Consider the following 19,262-nt stretch of genomic DNA (forward strand, 5'->3'; position numbering starts at 1 on the left):
ACGTCGTAAAAACCCTTGTCGGGGCCATACTACCTTCAACTATCACGCTATTCATTTTTGACTCGGCTACTAGCCTCTAAAAAGTATTTGAAACTGTATCTATATAAACAATGTTACTAAAATCTAGAGCCTTCATCATTATTACATTAGACTCTGCTGCATGTATCTCAGAGTTCAAAATTTGAGTTATTTCTGAGCTCAATGTTGCAAGGATCAAGAAGGACCAGTTCAGATCTAGGTACAGTGAGGTATCTAACAGCGATCCAAGAACGCACTATGTCTTCCCCTGCTACAATATTTAGGGTATACCGTGTTCGAATGCGCTGGAAGCTGGGAACGTCAGAGCATTCAGTACTCAAGTACTTATCGCGATTCCCTCTCGCTCCTAGAGAAATAGTTTGCCGATGGGAAAGCTCGGGAATCTCACCGAGACGGCGGCAGTTGTTCCAATCGGTCGACGTGTTCGAGAAAATCCTGTGATACGCATCACCGACAAATCTGGGTTGCATACGCGAAGGCGCTTATCGCGCCGCGGGAAGATACGCGATGGAAATCGCTAGGCGAACGTCCGTGCTATCGACAGCTCGTCTCTGAATTGTAGCTGCGCCCATCTTCGGCAATCCTGACTACCAGCGCGGTCTCTTTTCTCCTACGACACACTTTCCCCGGTCCCACCCCCTTTCAACTCCACCGTTTTTCGTTTGCTTGCGTTTGAAGGGTCCCGAGGAGCGTTTCCACGCCGATTTCCCCGTTTTCGCTGTAACGAAACTTGTTATTCCTCCGACGAAATTACGAGGGTGTTATCCAAACAACCCTCGAAAAATTCGACAAAGTCTGTGCACCATGTAGCACCCGATATGCATCCCTTTGGCTTTTATCATTTGTGTTCGAGATAATGGCCTTACAATTGGTGTATAGCGACTACGTTTCTATATTCCACTTGCCACAAGTGCAAAAGACAATTCTCATCACTCCAGGGATGACCTGACACAAACATCCGAAGATACATCTCTGATATCCCCGTTGATCCTCTTACCGGACACAAAACAAATAGCTGACAATTTACGCCGGCTGCCAGGAAATGAGAATTTAGATGGGACATTTGCAACCCGGGGTCAAAACCGACCCAGGTTCATTATGGTTGCTCGCGGGAAACAGCGAGCATAACTCACGGGACGGGGGTCAACATTAATCGAAGTAAGTGAAACAAATTTAGTCGGTAATCCGTGCTCGCGAGATTGCGTTTAGCTGTTGGTAAGCCGTTGCTGGGTCGAGGTGGAATGGGGTGGGCTGCGGGGGTGGATTAAAGTACAAGCTCGTTCGGCTTCTCTATTAGAAGATAAAGTCATCAAGCGAAGTTTTATAGCCGGGGCGAAGTTGGATCGTGAAAAAGCATCCGTGGGTCGCGCTCCTCGCATAAAATCCCGACGCGTAAAATTCGCTCAGTTACTTAGCGGGTTGTATAAAGCCACGGCCGACCGACTTCCGTATTGGCCGTTGCGATTTATGTAACCCTCGGACGACGAGTTAGGCTAGCGCCCCATGGGGCGATTTATTTTCAATGCGGTGTGGCCTGAATAGGTGTGGCTTCGTTGCTCTCAATTTTTAGACTGACCTGAGTTAGAGCAATACCAAAACCAGAGCCAAACCTGTGCCCACCCTTACTGTGAAGGTTCTTGCGGTCGTTGCTCTCGATCCGTAGTAAACTCTGTACCTACTGTACCTACACCTAACACATCATGTCTTCAGAGGGCGTGGCGTCGTAGTTCTCGCTCTCAGCGTACCTAGCCCAGTGCCCTGGCGGGCAATCATTGCTCCCGACTGCCATGAAGTATCAAGCCGAACCGGCACTCGTGAAATCGCTCATCACGAAGAAAGCTGGCAACCAGAGGCAATTTCAGTCGATCGAACAGCTCAAGGGGGATCCAGTCGGCGCCGCCTGGGATCGCTAGTTAGCGCGGAAAGTTAGGGACCCGGAGTTTGCGTGGAAATTGCATTTCGGTCGCCGAGAATCGAGCTAAATGAAATTTGATCGCGAGCAGGCGGGCTACGGGCAGAGGAGGAGCGACTGGAGCGAGTCGAAACGTGGTCCGTGCGTTGCATACCGGATACAGAAAAAGACAGATAGATAAAGGGAGAGAGAGAGAGGGAGAGAGAGAGAGAGTGAGAGTGTCGGCGACGTGATTTACGCGGAGGCTGCGTGGCGCTTTCTTAGCCGAGTCTCTCGAGACTTCTTTGTCCTCCGGAATAGCGTGTTCCTCGATCGCCGATGGAGCGTCTCGAGCTCCGGGTCGAGAAAGGTGAAAGGATTCCTTCGAGGAGAAACGTCGGAGAACGAAATGTACAGCGGCCGAGGCAATTTCGAAATGCGCCGAGCTGACTTCGACCAGGGAAAAAGAGCAAGAGAGAGAGAGAGAGAGAGAAACAGCCCAGGGGCTCGATATTGCCGCTCGCGGTCTTTCGTTTATTTTCGCCTGGTATGGATTTTGCGAATGGCGCGGGATACAGTTCCATTGCAGGTGCGCCTTTTTCCAGCGACCTCCCGCGTTGCTGGTATTTCCAACGGCGCTCCTGAAAAGGCGTGCTTCCGGATTTTCTGGGTCACTCCGATGGAGCAACTTTCTCTCCTCTAAACACGCTCCAGGATCCTTTCCTCCCGGAACCATCAGCGTCCGGACTCCGGACTCCGGGAACGAGGATCAACAGATCGGGAATTGAAGCTGATGCCGCGCCATTTGTATCAGGGATTCTGGGTCAGTCCCATCAAGTTGATAGACTGTCTCTGTTGGAAGTTCCCTCTGCAGTCTTTCTCTGCAGCGTCGACGGCGCGAGCAAAATGGAGATTAGTAAATTATAGCAGCGGCAGATTGCGTCTTCGAGTCTCGAAGAGGATTTCCCAGGCTTTAAGGTTCTAGGTTACTTTGAACAACTTGCAAAATCCCTGACGGCCCGGACTACGTCTGACGGAAACCATCCTGGTTCCCAGGGTCCACGACGGACGAGCAAGTATTCGCTGATCTTTTGATCGATCTGGGTTTCGTGGCCTGTGCACTTGATGTGCTAAAATTAATTGGAGCAGCAAAAAAATTTCAAAAATACCATCGATCCTTAATTCCCTACTGCCTTAATCGCTTGCTCGGCTGTACTTACATCGTTTATTTTTCTCTGTAGACCGAACTGACTAGTTTCCTTCGGATACCAAGCATCCAACTCGATCAACGTTGTACACGTAACTATCTAACCCAATTAAAATTTGATTAGGAAGAAATACCTATACCCGAACCATCACCGATTTAAGGACTTCCAGGTAATCCACGGGGCTCGGGGTCGCGCTTTACCGAGTTAACCATCAGAAAACACCGAAGTGGCTGGAATCCCGGTGCTCAAAGGCAGCGTTCCAGCTGCCGCAAACAAGGACCAGTACACGGAATCAGTAGTCGAGGTGTAGTAGTTCCAGGCCAATACCGCAGACGTTAACGGGTCGCAGGGTCCGTACGGTTTCGTGTCTGTCGTTAAGTCGACGCGATTAAGTGCCAGCCGGTCCCTATAAACAGCGTCGGTTTACTAACGAAATTACGTCGGTCGTTGACAACGGGGATACACCTTGTATCTCTGCTCGCAGCCAGAGATTTGCTTTACGCGGGACGAGGAGGGGGCGAGTATGCTGGATAAGTTGCACGGGGTGGACGGACGTCAGGGTTTGTGCCCGCCGGGGATGTAAGAGAGGCAGGTGCCCGCCCGGAGGAGGGTATCTTGCGGAAATTCGATGCTAATGAAGGAAATTGCGTAGATGCCAAACCAGTATTTCCCCTATCTCTAAACCCCTCTCCTTCCACCGTTAGCCGGCAGCAACAGCGACAGTCTCTCCCGTGCACAGAACACCGTCAGTAACGAATTTCTCCCTACCCCTCGGGTTTCGCGTCTGCGAACCGTTTCGTGTCTCCGAGCTTGCTAATTTTCTATTTACCAACCGACTATGTACCGACGGTTACCACCCCATACATAATTCTCCGGTCGTTCGTATACTTTCTTGCGTACCCGGGACCCTAATATCTGCGCCGCCCTTAAGTAGCTACGGTGTAATATTCAGTAGCCGACGGGGGTACAATCTGATAGGGGAGAGTTGCCTAGCCTACAAGCATGTAAACCCGTACAAGCTTCTTCCGATGTATATAAAGCCGTACGTGGTTCCTAGATTTTCTTCCTCGTTAATTTGCAGTAACGATCTTAGGGGTTATTCGCGGAGTGCAGATGGCATGTATCGTAAAGAGTTTGCAGAGATTTCAGCCGATTAGATTCTCTACTTCCTTCGAAATTAATTTCTAAATACAGCAATGCACACGTGTGTATATTAAGAAAATGCTAGGCGTTAGATACCGGTTAGGAAAGTTCTCGCTGCGAACAGCGAAAGGGGGTGAACCGAATTATGCATAGAACGAACACAGGAGCGTTGCCAAGAGGTCCACGAAACGTAATATATTTTCCAAAAAATTCTGCATCCCTCTTTTTTCCCTCTTCGACACCGGTTATGAACAGCCGACCCATAGATCAGAGGGGAAGAAAGAGTGCGATGATATCGTTGATTATTTACGGCGCCGAGATGTATGCGGCAATGTTTTACGGGATATTCGAAGAACACGTCCATCGAAATCCAGGGAAAGAGGATTATCACCCCATAGAATTGGGGAGGGGGTGCGGAACGAGAGAGGTAGCCACGTCGTCGCGTCGCACCCCTCCGCGTTATCTCTATCTCGTCAGAGACGTCTCCCTTATTTAAATGGGCTGCCAATGCGCGCGGGAATTGGGGTGGGGTCGGCTTACAAAGTCTGCGGCTTCGTGAACGTTTTCCAAGGACGCTGGGTTGAACGGTTGAGAACATCTTCTCGAAGAAAGTAACCGGTGAATTATCCGCCTGTTCACCCCTCCCGGGACCCTGTAAATATCGCTAGGAAAATTTCTGTAAGAATTTCTCGATCCTCACAAAGTTCCTCCGGTCAGTTTCAACCCTCGACGCAGAGAAGAGCTGAAGGGACAGTAATCCTATTACGATATCGTCAGGGTCCAGGGAATTTCTAACTATCGGGCTTGGGTTTTTAGCACTGGTCCCGAGCCGATCGAGCACTCGGCCACTCGCGATACCACGAAACTCGGTCACGACTCAGCTTATTCTTAGCCGCGGAAAATTTCCTACGATGATATTTCTTCGGGCTAGCACGCGGAAACACTCGGAAATGAAAGTGTCCGCGCCCGGAATATTTAAAGCCGACGAAATCAACGCCCGCCCTTTCGCCGGATGCAGCCCTACCCGGGGGACGGCGAGCGTACATTTTAATTAATTTCGACATCCCAATATAACGAATCTACGTTAATTTGCACAACTGTTAGCAATGTTTATAAAATCATACCAAGATTCCAGCAACAGCGAAAAATGGAATAATCCCATTGTAAGCTCGCAAAATTCTTGAACCTTTTGATACGGTGCCCGGACGAGGAAAGTTGTAGAATTCCGATAGCGTCGCGAGCTCGCTAATTGCCTTCGCAATTAACGCGGGAAGAGCCTCGCGTTTCTTGGAAGCATCTTGAAAGTTCTTGGATATCTACCAGAAGTCGCTCTAGTGAATTCGAGGCCCGAAGCGATCACGAATCGACGTCTACCTCTCTCCACGCAGCTGTCCCCTGTTCGCACATGCGTATCCAGGTCACGTAAACATGCTTTCATTCACGTAATTGCGACTGGACATAGTTCCTGAATCTCGTCCCTCTCTCATCCCCTGGCAACCTCCCTTGTCGCGTTACCGGATACGTTGTTAGCAAAATATCGACGGCCCCCGAAATAACGAAGAAGAATGGGACCGTGTGCCGGCTGGCGTGCAATTTAATGAACACCGGGCGCGCCGCTCGAAATGAACTGTTGAACGAGTCTGGACCAAGTCGCTGGGATTGACGAGCAATCGTCGGGATCGATCGGGGTCACGGTCAGAGTTGAATTCAGTATCACATACCCTGCGCTGCTGGCATGTGAACTGTAAGTAAATAAGGTGAAATAAATAATTAACGTGCAATAGATTTAAAAAATTCGTCGCGCAAATGGCCATGAATAGTTAAATGAAGAATCGTCGAACTCCTTATCGCTTTCGGAAGCCTTTCGAAAAATTGTCGTGGTCTCGAAGCCGCAGAAAATGCCTTCCTCTCGAGGTTTAAGTGCACAAGTATCGTTCGGAAGGGTCGAAAGGAAATTCCGGGAAGTAATCCAGCGTGATGTCATCCATCAAGCGTCGATGGAACAGAATTTCCGCTTGTGTTTCCCCGGCGGGGTTGACGTTTCTCGCGCCGAGACGTCTACTGATCGCGGGCTGTACTCCTGAACGATACTCGATACTTCTCATTTCGAGAGGCGATCGGCTATTTGCATCTTTATGGGACGTTTCCAGGCCGCAGCCCGCTCGTAAACGCGTGCACGCGCTATTGCCTCGTTTCGAGAGGGTTATTCGCGGGTTAGACGATGAAGCGGGGATGAAAGCGACGGGAAATAAACCGTCGACCTGATAGGATGCGAGCGTAACCTCTCTCGCATTTCTCATGCGGCTGCTCTCCGCACACGACTGTCTCTCTTTTTCCCTTAGTTTTGCTTTCTTCCTTTCGGTGCCGAGCGAAAAAGAAAAACGCGAGCGTATGTCGCTCAAGCGCGCAACACTCCATCCCTTTTTATCATTCGTTTGTTGTCTTGTTGTTTTGTCGCGTAGCATTTGCCGGCCGATCGATCCGCGGGATGACGAGAGACCGAGGACAAGGGGAAAAATAATTTCGATTTCATTTCCGTCCACGCGCTTTCCCTTTCTCCGTTGTGTTTCCTTTCGCCCGATCGCGTTGATTAAACTGCCGGACATCGAGACGATGGGGTGTATTTCGATGCGAGGCTATGGCGACAATATGTTTTCCCTCGTTGAATTGCCACACTGTGGTACCATCGAACCTTGTTCTTTTCGAAATTATTCCGAATTCCTCTGTTGCAATCCAAAAATTCGAACCCTAATTTACACCTTTTTTTGTGTCAGGGCGGTGGGGAAATGCTGTTACGCAACACCCCCTAAGATGAAGTCCGGGGGGTAGTGCGGGGCACGGCTCCCTCTTAGATGGAAATTGGGGGAACGGGGCTATATCCTTACCCATACCCACTAAAACTTCACCGCCCAGGCCCTAGCCCTTTTCCACTATGCCCGATATACCACCACCCGGGGTCCTACTTTTCGTATTTACTCCCGTGGAGGTGGGCGACTTATCGTATCGGGTCTCCTGCGTCCTCATTGGGACGTCCTTAAAAGGATAAGGACATCCTCATCCTAAAAATGTTGACCACCCACTCGGTAGTAATGTCACCAGATTTTTTCTTTACCCAAAGGAACTTGTCAAAAATGTAAACAACCACCGAACGAGGTTACAGCCTCACAACACGGTGTAATACATCATTGTCCACTGAAAAGCAAAATCCTCGCGGCACTGTATTGCGTCTGGGTCGCTGATAATGGAAGGATTATCGAGTCAAGGGGTTCAAGAGCGTTCTCCGGGCATCGATCGTCCATGTCGAAGACGCTGACGCGACGCAAAGTCTTGTCCCTTGGTGCAAGGATGGTAAAAGGACGAGGCAAGGGTCTTTCGATATCTAGTTTTTCGCTGATCGGACCTCGGCGCTAATGCGCCAGCTGCACCTGATCGTCCCGGAGGGCCTATCACACTTTCGATTTCCTTTTCCGGGGATACGCGATACGCGGCCCAACGGGACAGGACAAAGCCGCCTTTTGTCGTCTACTCATCCGTGGTGCCTGTCGATTCAACGAAATTCTCGTCGATCCTGCTCGCCCCCCTCCCCCTCCCCCAAGTATTGATCACTTCCCAACCACGGGGAACCGTCCCGGGGATCCTCTTACTCTCTCTCTCTCCCCCTCTCTTGGCCGCGTTTGCTTTTTGCATTTGCTTTGAAACGCGAAAGCTTGAACCGCCATCACTGGGCTCGAGAAATTGGACGCTCGCGGCGAGGGAGATCCATCTGTGCTCTGTTCATTCTCTCTATACGGAAAATGTACGTACGTGCAATTTTTTAACGGTTAAACATTCATTAGAAACGTTTGTTTGTGCTGGTTAGTTTGCGAAGGCAGAAAGGTTAAAAATTTTTTACTAGGTATTCAAATCCATTTCCATCGTTCCCGAAGCAAAAGAAGCGAACCATGCCCAATTAGAGCTGCGAACAACTCTCCAATGAAATGAATGCACATAATAAATTATTTACTGAACCCGAATAACCTCAATTTTCAGGTTTTCAGCGGCGATCTCGGCGAAGGAAAGTCAGTTAAAAAATGTCGTAAAAAGTTCCCAAGGAAGAACCGGGAAAAGTTGATGGAGTCTGCCGGAAGCTCGCGTGAAACCGTCGTCGCGGCGCGCGGGAAAGTTACAGCTCGGTCCGGGGTCTCCGGCACGTTAAAAGTTACGCCGCGCAGACTCTATTACCTTAACGAATCCATTAATTAAAAGTTAAATCGAGTGTATTTTGGTTGGCGGTCGGGCTCCGGCGTCGTTACTCATGCGGCCCGATATTACTTTCGCTCGGGGACCGAATTAATCCTGATCCACGCGAGGCCGGGTACGTAGATCCCTAGGAGCGTTTCCACCTCCGCGAATACTTCCGTTCGCGCGATATTCAATATGCGGACGGTATATTGCCCGGCCAGAGAATGCTTTTGAACTGTTTACGATCGTCGAGTATCTTATGAATTTCCTATGCGGAAGGCGTGTTATAGAAAAGCTTGATGCGGGACGGGGCGGAGAAATTTATTGGAATATTTGTGCGTCGGCAGTACACCCGACGCGGCGACAGTAACATCGATCCCTGTGAAGTTCGAGGGATCGAGCCGGGTCAACGAGGAAATCCGAGACTATACTTCACCGAGCCAGCGATTATTCACTCGAAAATGCGCCGAACTTCCTCTGCTAATAGCTGCGAAATTAGGTCGGTACCTCTTTCAATATATTTTACGATTTATATGTATAGAAATAGGTCGTAGATCCTTCAACTTTTTAATCTCTGCTCCGCTCTTCGGTGAAAATTGTGTACTCACTATTTTAATCGATCATTCGAACTACAGAAATGATGTCTCTATTAATATTCTGTCATTTGTATAGGGAGAAGACCTCAAAAAATTCTAGAAGAATTTCTAAATATTCTCATGATACTTTTGATGATGTATTTTCAGTCTGGTAACTCTTGCCACAGTTGTTACTGATGAATTAGAATTATGTAGGATTCTAATTTTGCTTGAAAATTATCATTTTGATAGGACATTGTATAAAGTGTCAACTACTATGCACGTGCCCCGAAATTTCAAACCTTGTTTCAAGTGCTACGGGGCAAGAAAAGAATGATTAACAACTCTGCTATAAAATGCTTCTTATTGCATTAAATTATATATGGTTTAGTTTTATATTTCTCCATTTTTAAACAAACATGTACTTTTATGCTGAAATGTGAAAGGGGATACAGTGATATAAAACAAAGTTTTCGTTTTTTCTTACGTAGCTGCAAACCATGTTATGGCTAAAAAAAAGTAAAAAGAAACAAATTATCTACTTACCCTTCATTAAGAATTATAGTACAAAAAATAGACTGACATAGTGAACATGAACTGTACGAATTTGTACGTACTATTATGAATAGTACGGACTTGCCCCATGTAGTAATATTTACGGGGCAAGATCATCTTAGTGTTTCTCTCAATAAATTTTAAAAAATACAATAAAAACGGTTTGTTTAATGTAAACCTTAATCAATAGTTGGTGTACTTACCTAAAATAACAACACAGAATATATGAATAACTTGTAAACTATTTCACGTTCCGGGTAACCTCAAAGTTGTACGTGTACCTCGCACGTGACTGTTTGGCATTGGTTGATTTCAGCGATGAAAACACCTTCATTCTTAGCAACATCTATGTAGAATAGTTCATACTAGCTTATACTACATTAATAAATACAAGCTAGAGAAATTTCGTTCATATTACAATAAAAATAACCAATTAACGCACTTACCCCACTCCACCTTACAATTTCTGGACGAATGTCTTCAATAATAGCATGAACTGCGAAAAAATATCCTGCGGGGCGAGCCATTCTGACTAATCTTGTGATCGCAGCGCAGAAGTCAGATGATTAAGCCCGTTTCGTCGTAACGATCAAACCTCGAGGAGCCCTTAACCTTTAACTACCCGCGCCCTGAATTTTCACTTAAGTACTCGCGCGGTGTATTTTGTACACCATACGTATCACTGTGTGATTAAGTACATATATCATTGTATTAGTACAAGAAAATACATTGTCTTGATGAATTATGATATTTATTGAGAAAATAACGATAAATGAATATAATAATTGTTAATAAAAAAGAAAATCTGGTGAAATTCTTTTCACATTCGCTTTATTCGCTGCTCTGTTCGCCGATCTTGCACGAATTGCATGTAATAACGGTGGTCATATGTTGTTTACATACTGATCTCTTGCAACTGCCGCAGATGATAGTGGTTACTCGATTCTTCTACCTACCGCAGATAAAACATCTCGCTCGTATCAAAATACCTGCCAAAGCTGGTGGCGACTCCTATTCATTTCCTTCTTCTGTACGAATGAATACATGAAAACAGCAGTTCAACGTGCCGCCACCAAAACAATACTTCGTGTGTATTTTGTGTATACATTGGGCGTAGGTTACATGAAGCGGCAGTGGTGGGGGAAGTCGCACTGTGATGGGATAGCATTTTTTGAAATAATGGTGTACTTTTTACACCAGCGCGGGTAGTTAAAGGTTAAAGAGGCTTCCGGTAGGTAAAGTGTTAATGGACACTTTGTTTGCCGCGTAACGCAAAGTCGAGTGCTGGATCTAAGGATATTTGAGTTATCGTTGGCTGTGGACTTAGCAGAGTCCCCGAGCAACGGAACAACGCGGTTAGACGCAAGAAACTGAGCCGCGCGTTGTTTGCACGAGAGGGAAGTCGTCGTAACGAACGGTTCCGATGCTTGAAAACATTTTAGCGGGTACGCAACGTTACGACGCAGCTTTATTAACCTTCTCAGATGGAACCCCTCGTATCCAGCCTTTTTCCCGCGCGTTATAGTATATCGGTTTCTATCCGGCCGTTCCCGAGTATCGACGACCTAGCCAGTTCGTGACCGGGATCCGAAGGATCTACTAAGTGATTGCTTCCGGTATACACGCCCCAGGATTCGGAGTAGAGATATCTCGATCTTGAATAATACACCGTAAACTGTTCCTCGCAACCTCGTTCTAAATAACGCGAATGTTTGCTCTCGTTCCAAATCGGAGTTGCTATGCGAATCGCTACTTTGCCCGAACACTGACTTGTGAATGTTTCTGGCCACATCGCCTGGACGACTTTGACAGCTGGTCATTTTTTTGTCAGTCACAACTTAAAAAAATAATTGAAGGAAGAATTTTTAAGTGATATCCATGTAACAAAAATGGCTTCTGGACGTTTAAAGCGTATTTCGTTGACGGCAATAAAACAGTGTCAATTTGCCGAGCGGATTTCTTCGAAGAAATTGCTAAAGATCGTTCGTTACGATTTAGAGTCCGTGTTGATCCGCTCGGTGTCGTAAAAAATGAACGTATCACGCAAGGGCCGTCGAAATTCGAGGCTCCGGGACTCGATGACACCGTTCCCGAGGGACGGGGACCTCGTAAACTTGACGAGGTCGAAAGACAGCCCGGAAGTGTGCCTGTCTGGTAGTCACACACCGTCTGATTGAGAGCAGCCAGATCTCTGGGGTTTGTTTAGAACAACGTGACCGTATCGGACGCACCGTGCACGCTGACTGTTTGCAGACTAAACATTGATTCTCACGTTCCTACGGTCGAAGTGGAACAAGTCGACGTGTGCCGCGCCACTGGCTCGTGGGAATCGGCGACGGATATCTCGCTATGGTCCTGTCCGACGCGGTTAGCATCCTTCTCCGCCGAGTCTCACCATGTCAACCGTCGATCCGCGCGTTTCAAACGACCGCGTTGCTGCTCCGAGCGTTTTGAAAAATTGATGACAACCGTCTCGGATCCCCGAGACGCGACCTCGATCGATTCTGAGCGGTCGCTGACTTGCTGCGCGATTTTTCCAGATCCAGAGCTCGCACAAAAATTTATTTCCTTCACCGAAAGCTTTCTCGAAGTTGAAAGAAAATATAAATCTTCAGATAAATCAATAGATCGGGCACTACGTGCAGTGTTCGGAAAACGATGGATATTGCCAGATCGCAAAATATCGCACTTGTCTGGGCCACCCTGCGAACCGCTCGATAGACGACTCGAATAAGAAATAATTGGGCGTGAAGAGCAGGAACGACGATAATAGGAGGAAACGTGTAAGCTAGGTCTGGCCGTGCGGAAGATCAGCCACGATCCACCATAATTGAGACATCGTCGGCGGGACACGTGAGCCCGGGTGGAAGCTAAGGCGAGCAGGAGTTCATAAAATTAATAACCCATAAATCCCGAGGAATATCGCTGAGAAAATTACCCGGACATATATTACGGGCGCTGGATCCACTATTTTCCCGCCTTGCGAACGTGCTCGCTGCCAATTCCTATTGGGAGGACGTTCGTCTCAAGAACTACGTCCTTTCTTGGTCAGAAATAAAACTGAATGCGACGGTGGTAGCGAACGTGTCGAGTTTTACCAACTTATTTTATATCAAACATAGATGCATAAAATCTGCAGTCTAGTCTAAGGAACACTGCTACACAGCATCACACAGTCTGACAAGCAACAGCAACCACCAGTCTGCACATCGATTCTCCCATCAGTCTATCCGGAGAACGTGAGCATCAATGAAAGTATATACAAAGTGCTATATAATTCGAGCGGCTTTGCATGGGTGGGGTGCGTCTCTTAGCTATTCTCGTTATCGAGAGTACCTGTTTAATTAAGTTCGAGACGAGGCAAAGCGGAACGTCAAGCGGTGAAAGAGAAAGCAAGGGAGAAAGGGAGAAAGATCGAGACCGAGAGATCTGGTCTCGCGGGATAATAAAGTAACAAGAATCAACGAACTTTCCGCGGCCCGTCTATTTTCCTGAAGTTCGTTTGATAGAGTTACGTTTATCTCTCGGCCAGCTACAGGGGGGGGGGCTGGGGGCGGGAATAGAGGAAAGCAAGATAAACACGCTAACGAGAGGAGGCCTCGCTCCACCAAGTCTCGGATGGCCGCTATCCCCTTCGCCCGTCCGTCCAGGCTTGATTAATTAAAGCGTTAATATAATTAATCCGCGGGCGCGCCTTTCGAACCGCCCCGGACAAGGACGGGACTCGTCTGGAACAGGTTTACGCTGCCGAGGGGGTCTGTCCTCTAACAAGAAGACACCCCGGTGGATCTCTCTCGTTATGCAGCCGTGTCTCCAAGTTACCTACCTTCGGGCGCTGCCGAACAATGGACTTCGTGATTCAATGGATTTTAACGAGTGCAGTACAGTGGACGCCGGCTTATTTTCCGGGATCATAGCGTATCCAGCCAATCGATCCCACCCCGCCGCACGTGCCCCTGTCAAGAATTCTCGTTACCTCGGATAAACGACAACCGGGACGCGACCTAGCCGTCTTGCTGCCCCCGGGGCTGCTTCACGGAAATTATCTCGACACGCAGAAACAACGGAGATGGATGGCTCGCGTGCGCTCTACATATTATCCTTCCGCTCGCCGTGCATCTCGATGCAAACTTTTCGATAGACCATTTGGCTCTGGTTTCGTCGGTTTCTATTGTAGGTTCAATAGATCAATCATTTGATATTTTGCTCAGTCATGAAACAGGGACAGGTTCATATAAATTACGGGAGCAGAGTCGTTAATGTGATTAACTATGCTGGATGAAAGGGAGATCCGTGAACGAGCTGCGCGGTTGTATAGTCATTGAGCCGCGCGAACGTCCTCGAGGGTCGAGGGCCGAACGTGAACGTCGAAGGGCGGTTTCCACCCTCTTATCTGACGCAGAAGGCCCTCGAAGATCGTGGCCGGGACTTCTGGGTATTGTGTGCCGACTACCTGTGCCTCGTGCTCGTCGTCCCGGCAAACACCGCGTCCTTTATTTTCGGGTAATGTTGCGTGATAACAACCGATGCTGGCTGGGGTCGACCCTCCGCGCGGAATTGCTCCGCTGGGACGATTATTAATATCGCCGGGCCGCCTCGCGAACAGGGATCCCGATCGTTAACGGAAAAAGTGCTACCCTCCAGGTTCGCTCGCTGATTTTTACCCCCTTTTTCTCTTTCGAGAGCGAACACAATGCTCGTGGATCAATCATCGCGGAGGAATTGATTTCTGACGGGTTGACACGCAACGCGATAGCCTAACCTCCAGATTATTCTGAAACTGCGCTCTTTACGGTGAGGGTTTGTAAGAATTGTCTTAAGCAATTCTGGACAATTATCAATTATACCAATGTAAACAATTGAATATTGTTAAATCCAGCCCACTGTCAGAGGAAATTGGAATAAAACAATAGGTCAGGAGGAGTGAAAGGGCTGTTAATGGTACACACGACGGTTCCTGAAATAATAGCTACTTTATTATCATAATTACGAGTACCATCCATACGTCACAAGTGAAAAATATCGTTCGAACAGATTTTATCGACAGATTTTATTATGTAATATAAACTTATATGTTATACATTGCTACATGTTCTTGCTTAACGGCTAGGTCCTATCTGCTAGGTCCTTAGAGGCTAGAATGCACAGTGACTTGTACAGAATCATCCTCCTTCCCTTCCCTTTGTCGCTCTCTCTCTCTCCCTCTCATTGATTTGTCATCGTTCCGGTGAACCGTTCGCGCATGAAGATGGTAGAAGAGAGAAAGAGAATAATAAAGGTATGTTTGTGTGTGTCTGTGCGTGTGTGTATGTGTATATGTGAAAAGAAGTCAGGGAGAGAGGACACGCGTATAGGGAACGGAACATCGAACAGGGGGGAGAGGAAAAACAAGAGAAAAAACCGTGTTTGAGGACAGAGAGAAAGGAAAAAAGGGCAATAAGAACCGGAAGGAGGGAGGGTGGGGGCGGAGGGGGCGGGGCAAGGTACACATTTACACGAGCGTCTCTTTGGTAACGTCTCCTGCTTGTTATCTCACGCTTTTATTTCTTAGGCAAAGTCCAGCTACTACTCCCTTTTCTCTCTTCGTGTTGTCGTTGAAAACTTTCGTCGCGAAACCGTCCCCTCGAGCGTTTAGTTTATAAAACGTTCATCCTTAATGCTGCTAAAACTGCCACGGCTTGGTCCAGCCTCCCTGACATTCGAAACCAAAGATGGTTCCTGTTTTTTCCTTCTCTGGACCCGCTCCCTCAAATTTGTCCTTCAATCGAATCTGTCGTATCCTTATGTTCAAGTTCAATTTATTTTAGTAATTTTCACCGATTCTCCTGAGCCCAGAATTTGTGGACGACTATCTCGCAAGGTCTCGCATTTGTTGGTTCGCCAGGTAAGCTATGTATTCGCCCGAGAACTATTGATAATGGTCCGGAAGCGGAGACACAGCTTAAATCGCGGAGGAGGCGGCCAAGCCGCGCGCACGCGTACGAGCCTAATCATTTAACCAGTTACGATTGAACGTTAGTTGTTAATTATTATCGTTAAATTTACGCCTAAGATATAATACACTCACCTAAGACGTACCTGATGATATCTTTTTTTCTGTTTTGTAAAAATTTTCCCTATCGCGCCGCGAGAACGGACATCGTAGCACTGCCGGGTCAAAAATCAATCATCCTCCCTCAATTGTTCATTCGTTCAGATGAATCTCAACCGAACCGAGCTCGAACCGCACTTGAAACAAACTAACCGAACGGCAGGCAGCATTTAGTCGGACGCAATACAAATTAATCCTACAGAAAATTCCACAGAAATTATCCGAACGAATTTGCGACGGTCTTGCTCTCAAGATGCCGGACAGGAAGCTTACCGAGGACAATGCACACCCGGTAATTTCGTTTTCTGAAAACGTTCCGGAGACGTCTCTGCCATCGTGTTCGCCCAGTTTCATACGAAACGATCATTTTCCTCGGGACGAAATAAAGTTTGATAGAATTTTAGGCGCTCCGATGGCTAGAGAGGGCTGCCATCTTGGAAAGCGGAGAGTCGCAACCGTTTTCCAGGAGCTTTTGTAATCGACGGAAAGAACCTATTCCGCTCGGCCGACAATAAAACCGCCGAATACTTCAGGGGAACGTATTGTTTTCGTTTCATCTCGGGGAACTTCTCGATCAAGATAACATCGGGGCCGTCGAGACGAAATTGACTCGAGCACAGTTCCAACTGTTCGACCGGGTAAACTCGTTCCACCGCGACGTACAATGGGGGCCGATCGTTCCCGATCCGCTAGATTATCCCCAATACGTTTTTAACGAGGAAGAAATTCCGAAGAGAGTTACGCCGATAATCCGCCGGACCGATAACACTCGACCGACAAGCAGCCGACCAACTACTTCGAAGACTCGGTTAGAAGGTCAATGGAACGGGTGACCAAGAACCTGCGCTACCAATAAAGGGACAGGAAGACACACGGCCCTCCATAAATTTCGGGTCACTGGCTCGGATTCCATTCCGTCGCGTGCTTCGTGGTGCTCGAGCCCAGATCCTTTTCAGGGCCGCGATTTGTACTGCGGATTCGCCGGAGAGAGCCTCGAGACGTCGCGTGATCGCGCAATTTGCGAATATGCTTCCCACACAATGAAATATCTGCCTGAATAATTTCCAAGTTACCTGCAATTTTTGTTTCTTTTTCAAATGGAATCTCAAGTATCCCCAGGTTTAATAACTTTCCCCTGGGTACTCCCCAGAACTTCGCATGATCCTGCAATGCGATAGCTGCTCGAATGATTTGTAAATTGTCTTCAATTTGTGTTTCTTCCAAAATAGATTCGAATCGCACCGAATCGGAATTTGGAGGAATCGAAACGGAGAGTCTCGAGATCACCGACGGCATTAATGAACGCCGTGCAGAAATATTGCGCAACTCCATTCGCGAATCGTTATAATTTGACATTTAATTGGGGAAGAGGCCGCAGGTTCGGGTCCTGCGGACTCGAAATTAATTGCAGCGAGCACGATATACCTCAGCTCCGAGCTTGACGAAGCGCGACGCGATTGAAACTGCAAGAGTACACGGACGCCCGGGGCTCGATCTATCAGAAATTTACGTTTTCGACGGAGCGAACGAAGGATATCCGGGGGAACACGGACAAATTCCTTCTAAGTCTGTCGATCGACTCGCGAGCCACCCGGCTTGAATTCCTTCGGAAAGTTTTCGATCGATTGGGTTCGGGTTCTTCGCTCGAGACGTAGACACACGATGTTCCCTGGCGCGAGTCGAATGGGCTAATTGCGTTCAACGCTTCAGCCTCGGGGAATTGCCGGCGATTTTTCGTACCTTCGGAAAACTCTGGACTTTCTTTGCTCCTTCCACTTTCTTTCTTTTGCTCGTCTATTTTTTTTGCTTCTCTTGCGACCGGTCGGATATCCGCTTTGGTGCGAAGCGGGACGTCCGAGCTCGAGTTTCACAGGATCTCGAACGGGAATTCGGTCTGAGAAAGGATAATCCGTGGATCGTTCCCGGAAATTTTGCGGGAACCATGCACAGTGCCACTTAGAATTACTCAAAGCCTTTGAGAAGACAGCGACGGTCACGTTTTCTGTTTCTGAGACTGTGTGTAATCCTTATGTCAATAATTAATATTTTCGACTGGGACATTTTCTACTCGTCCACTTTGAAATAGGTGGACAGAAATTAGTTTTTAAATTGTAATTTTTGTTTGAACGAGCTCTGTGAATATGTCCACCTTGCAGTTCGAATAATAATAAGTGATACTGTACAGGAAACGTTGAAATAGACCAATGTCCTTCCGTCACGTCCAGCTGACCACTAGCATTGCTTACACTACTCGATCGATCTTACTCAGACTCGATCTTCGGAATTTCTGATGGCAGATAATCGATCGAAGATTGATGATCGATTGACCTATGATGGGGAGGACATTCACGCCTCGTAAATTTGGAGACAATCAATGATCACCTACCTAATAGGTCGCCCAAACAGTTCGCGACGTTCCTGTTTGACATAAATCATAATATATACTCTGGCAAATATCATTTTCACGAAAACAATAAAAATAATAATAGTCCGTTTCTGTGTCCTTTGAAAAATGCAAGTGCAACATCCAACGTAGAAGACGCATTTCAAAAGCATTTTAAACTTCCAGGAGCTTATCAGCGCAAGATCGTACTTATTCACAAGAAAAGTATAACAAATCCAGCATGAAACAAACGCGTCGCAACTTCCCGGACGACCCGAACAAATTGCACGAAGCGCACGCCGACAGGTTTCCTCCAGCAAATAGTCGCTACAGAATCCTCTTCCCTGGTTCACCACATTTCAAGACTATTACAAAATATTCACGACTATCCGCTGGCGAATCCTGCGCGTGTACAATGGAAAAGGCTCTCGTCTTCAGAAAAATTGCAAAATCTTTGGAGAACCGTCTTTCTCGTCCCGTTTGCGAAGTCCCTGGTGCTACGACTCTACGATAAACGTTATTGACGCATTCTAGCGGATCACTAATGACGATCCATCGCGCGATTCTCGCCTAGGTGTGTTGCACGGGGCTCTGAGGCCCCAGACTTGCTGATGAGGGGGTCGAATCGTCTCGTCTCGTCTCGGCTCGGTGGACCTCGTGTTGTCACGGGATCGCTTCGCCGACGACCACGACTACCATTGGTAGCTGTCAACGATGGATTTGCTGTCGGAGCAGGGACTTGCGCTGCCACACCATTTGGTGTCCTTCAATGGCGGACACGAGGATCCACCGCGGCGAGGTTTTATCGTGATCTTCCGCGTCCTCTGCGTCTCACCGACCCCGCAGCTACGACTACAGGCGCTCCATGGACCCCATTCGCTAACCTTGCAGTCCCTGGGAGGACCTGTAACCATAAAGCCACGCATCGTTTTCATATAAAACCATAAACTGAAACTTAAGAAATAACGTGAAAGCATTTTCGAAATCCTAGTCAAATTCGATTCACTTGAATAGATCATAATAAAAATGTGAATTAAATTAGAAACGCGAAATGGGATAAAAGAGGTTCAATTATATTTGTACGTTTAATTGGCACCGTCAGCTCCACACACGGCAGCTCAGTTATCCAGGATTAAAGGCGAATTCGAATCGAGGC

General features: G+C 47.6%; 1 protein-coding gene across 1 annotated transcript in view; it reads right to left on the reverse strand.

Moving 5' to 3' along the window:
- Window positions 1-14,586: 14,586 nt before the first annotated feature.
- The window catches only part of LOC143216291 (spondin-1), a 192,555-nt gene continuing 187,879 nt past the window's right edge, over window positions 14,587-19,262 (reverse strand). The window contains exon 7 of the mRNA XM_076439205.1: window positions 14,587-19,010. Within this exon, the coding sequence (XP_076295320.1) occupies window positions 18,799-19,010 (212 nt within the window). The 3' untranslated portion in view covers window positions 14,587-18,798. The remainder of the gene's footprint in view (window positions 19,011-19,262) is intronic.

The sequence above is a fragment of the Lasioglossum baleicum genome, chromosome 15, assembly GCF_051020765.1.
Source record: "Lasioglossum baleicum chromosome 15, iyLasBale1, whole genome shotgun sequence".
In the NCBI taxonomy this organism is placed as follows: Eukaryota; Metazoa; Arthropoda; class Insecta; order Hymenoptera; family Halictidae; genus Lasioglossum; species Lasioglossum baleicum.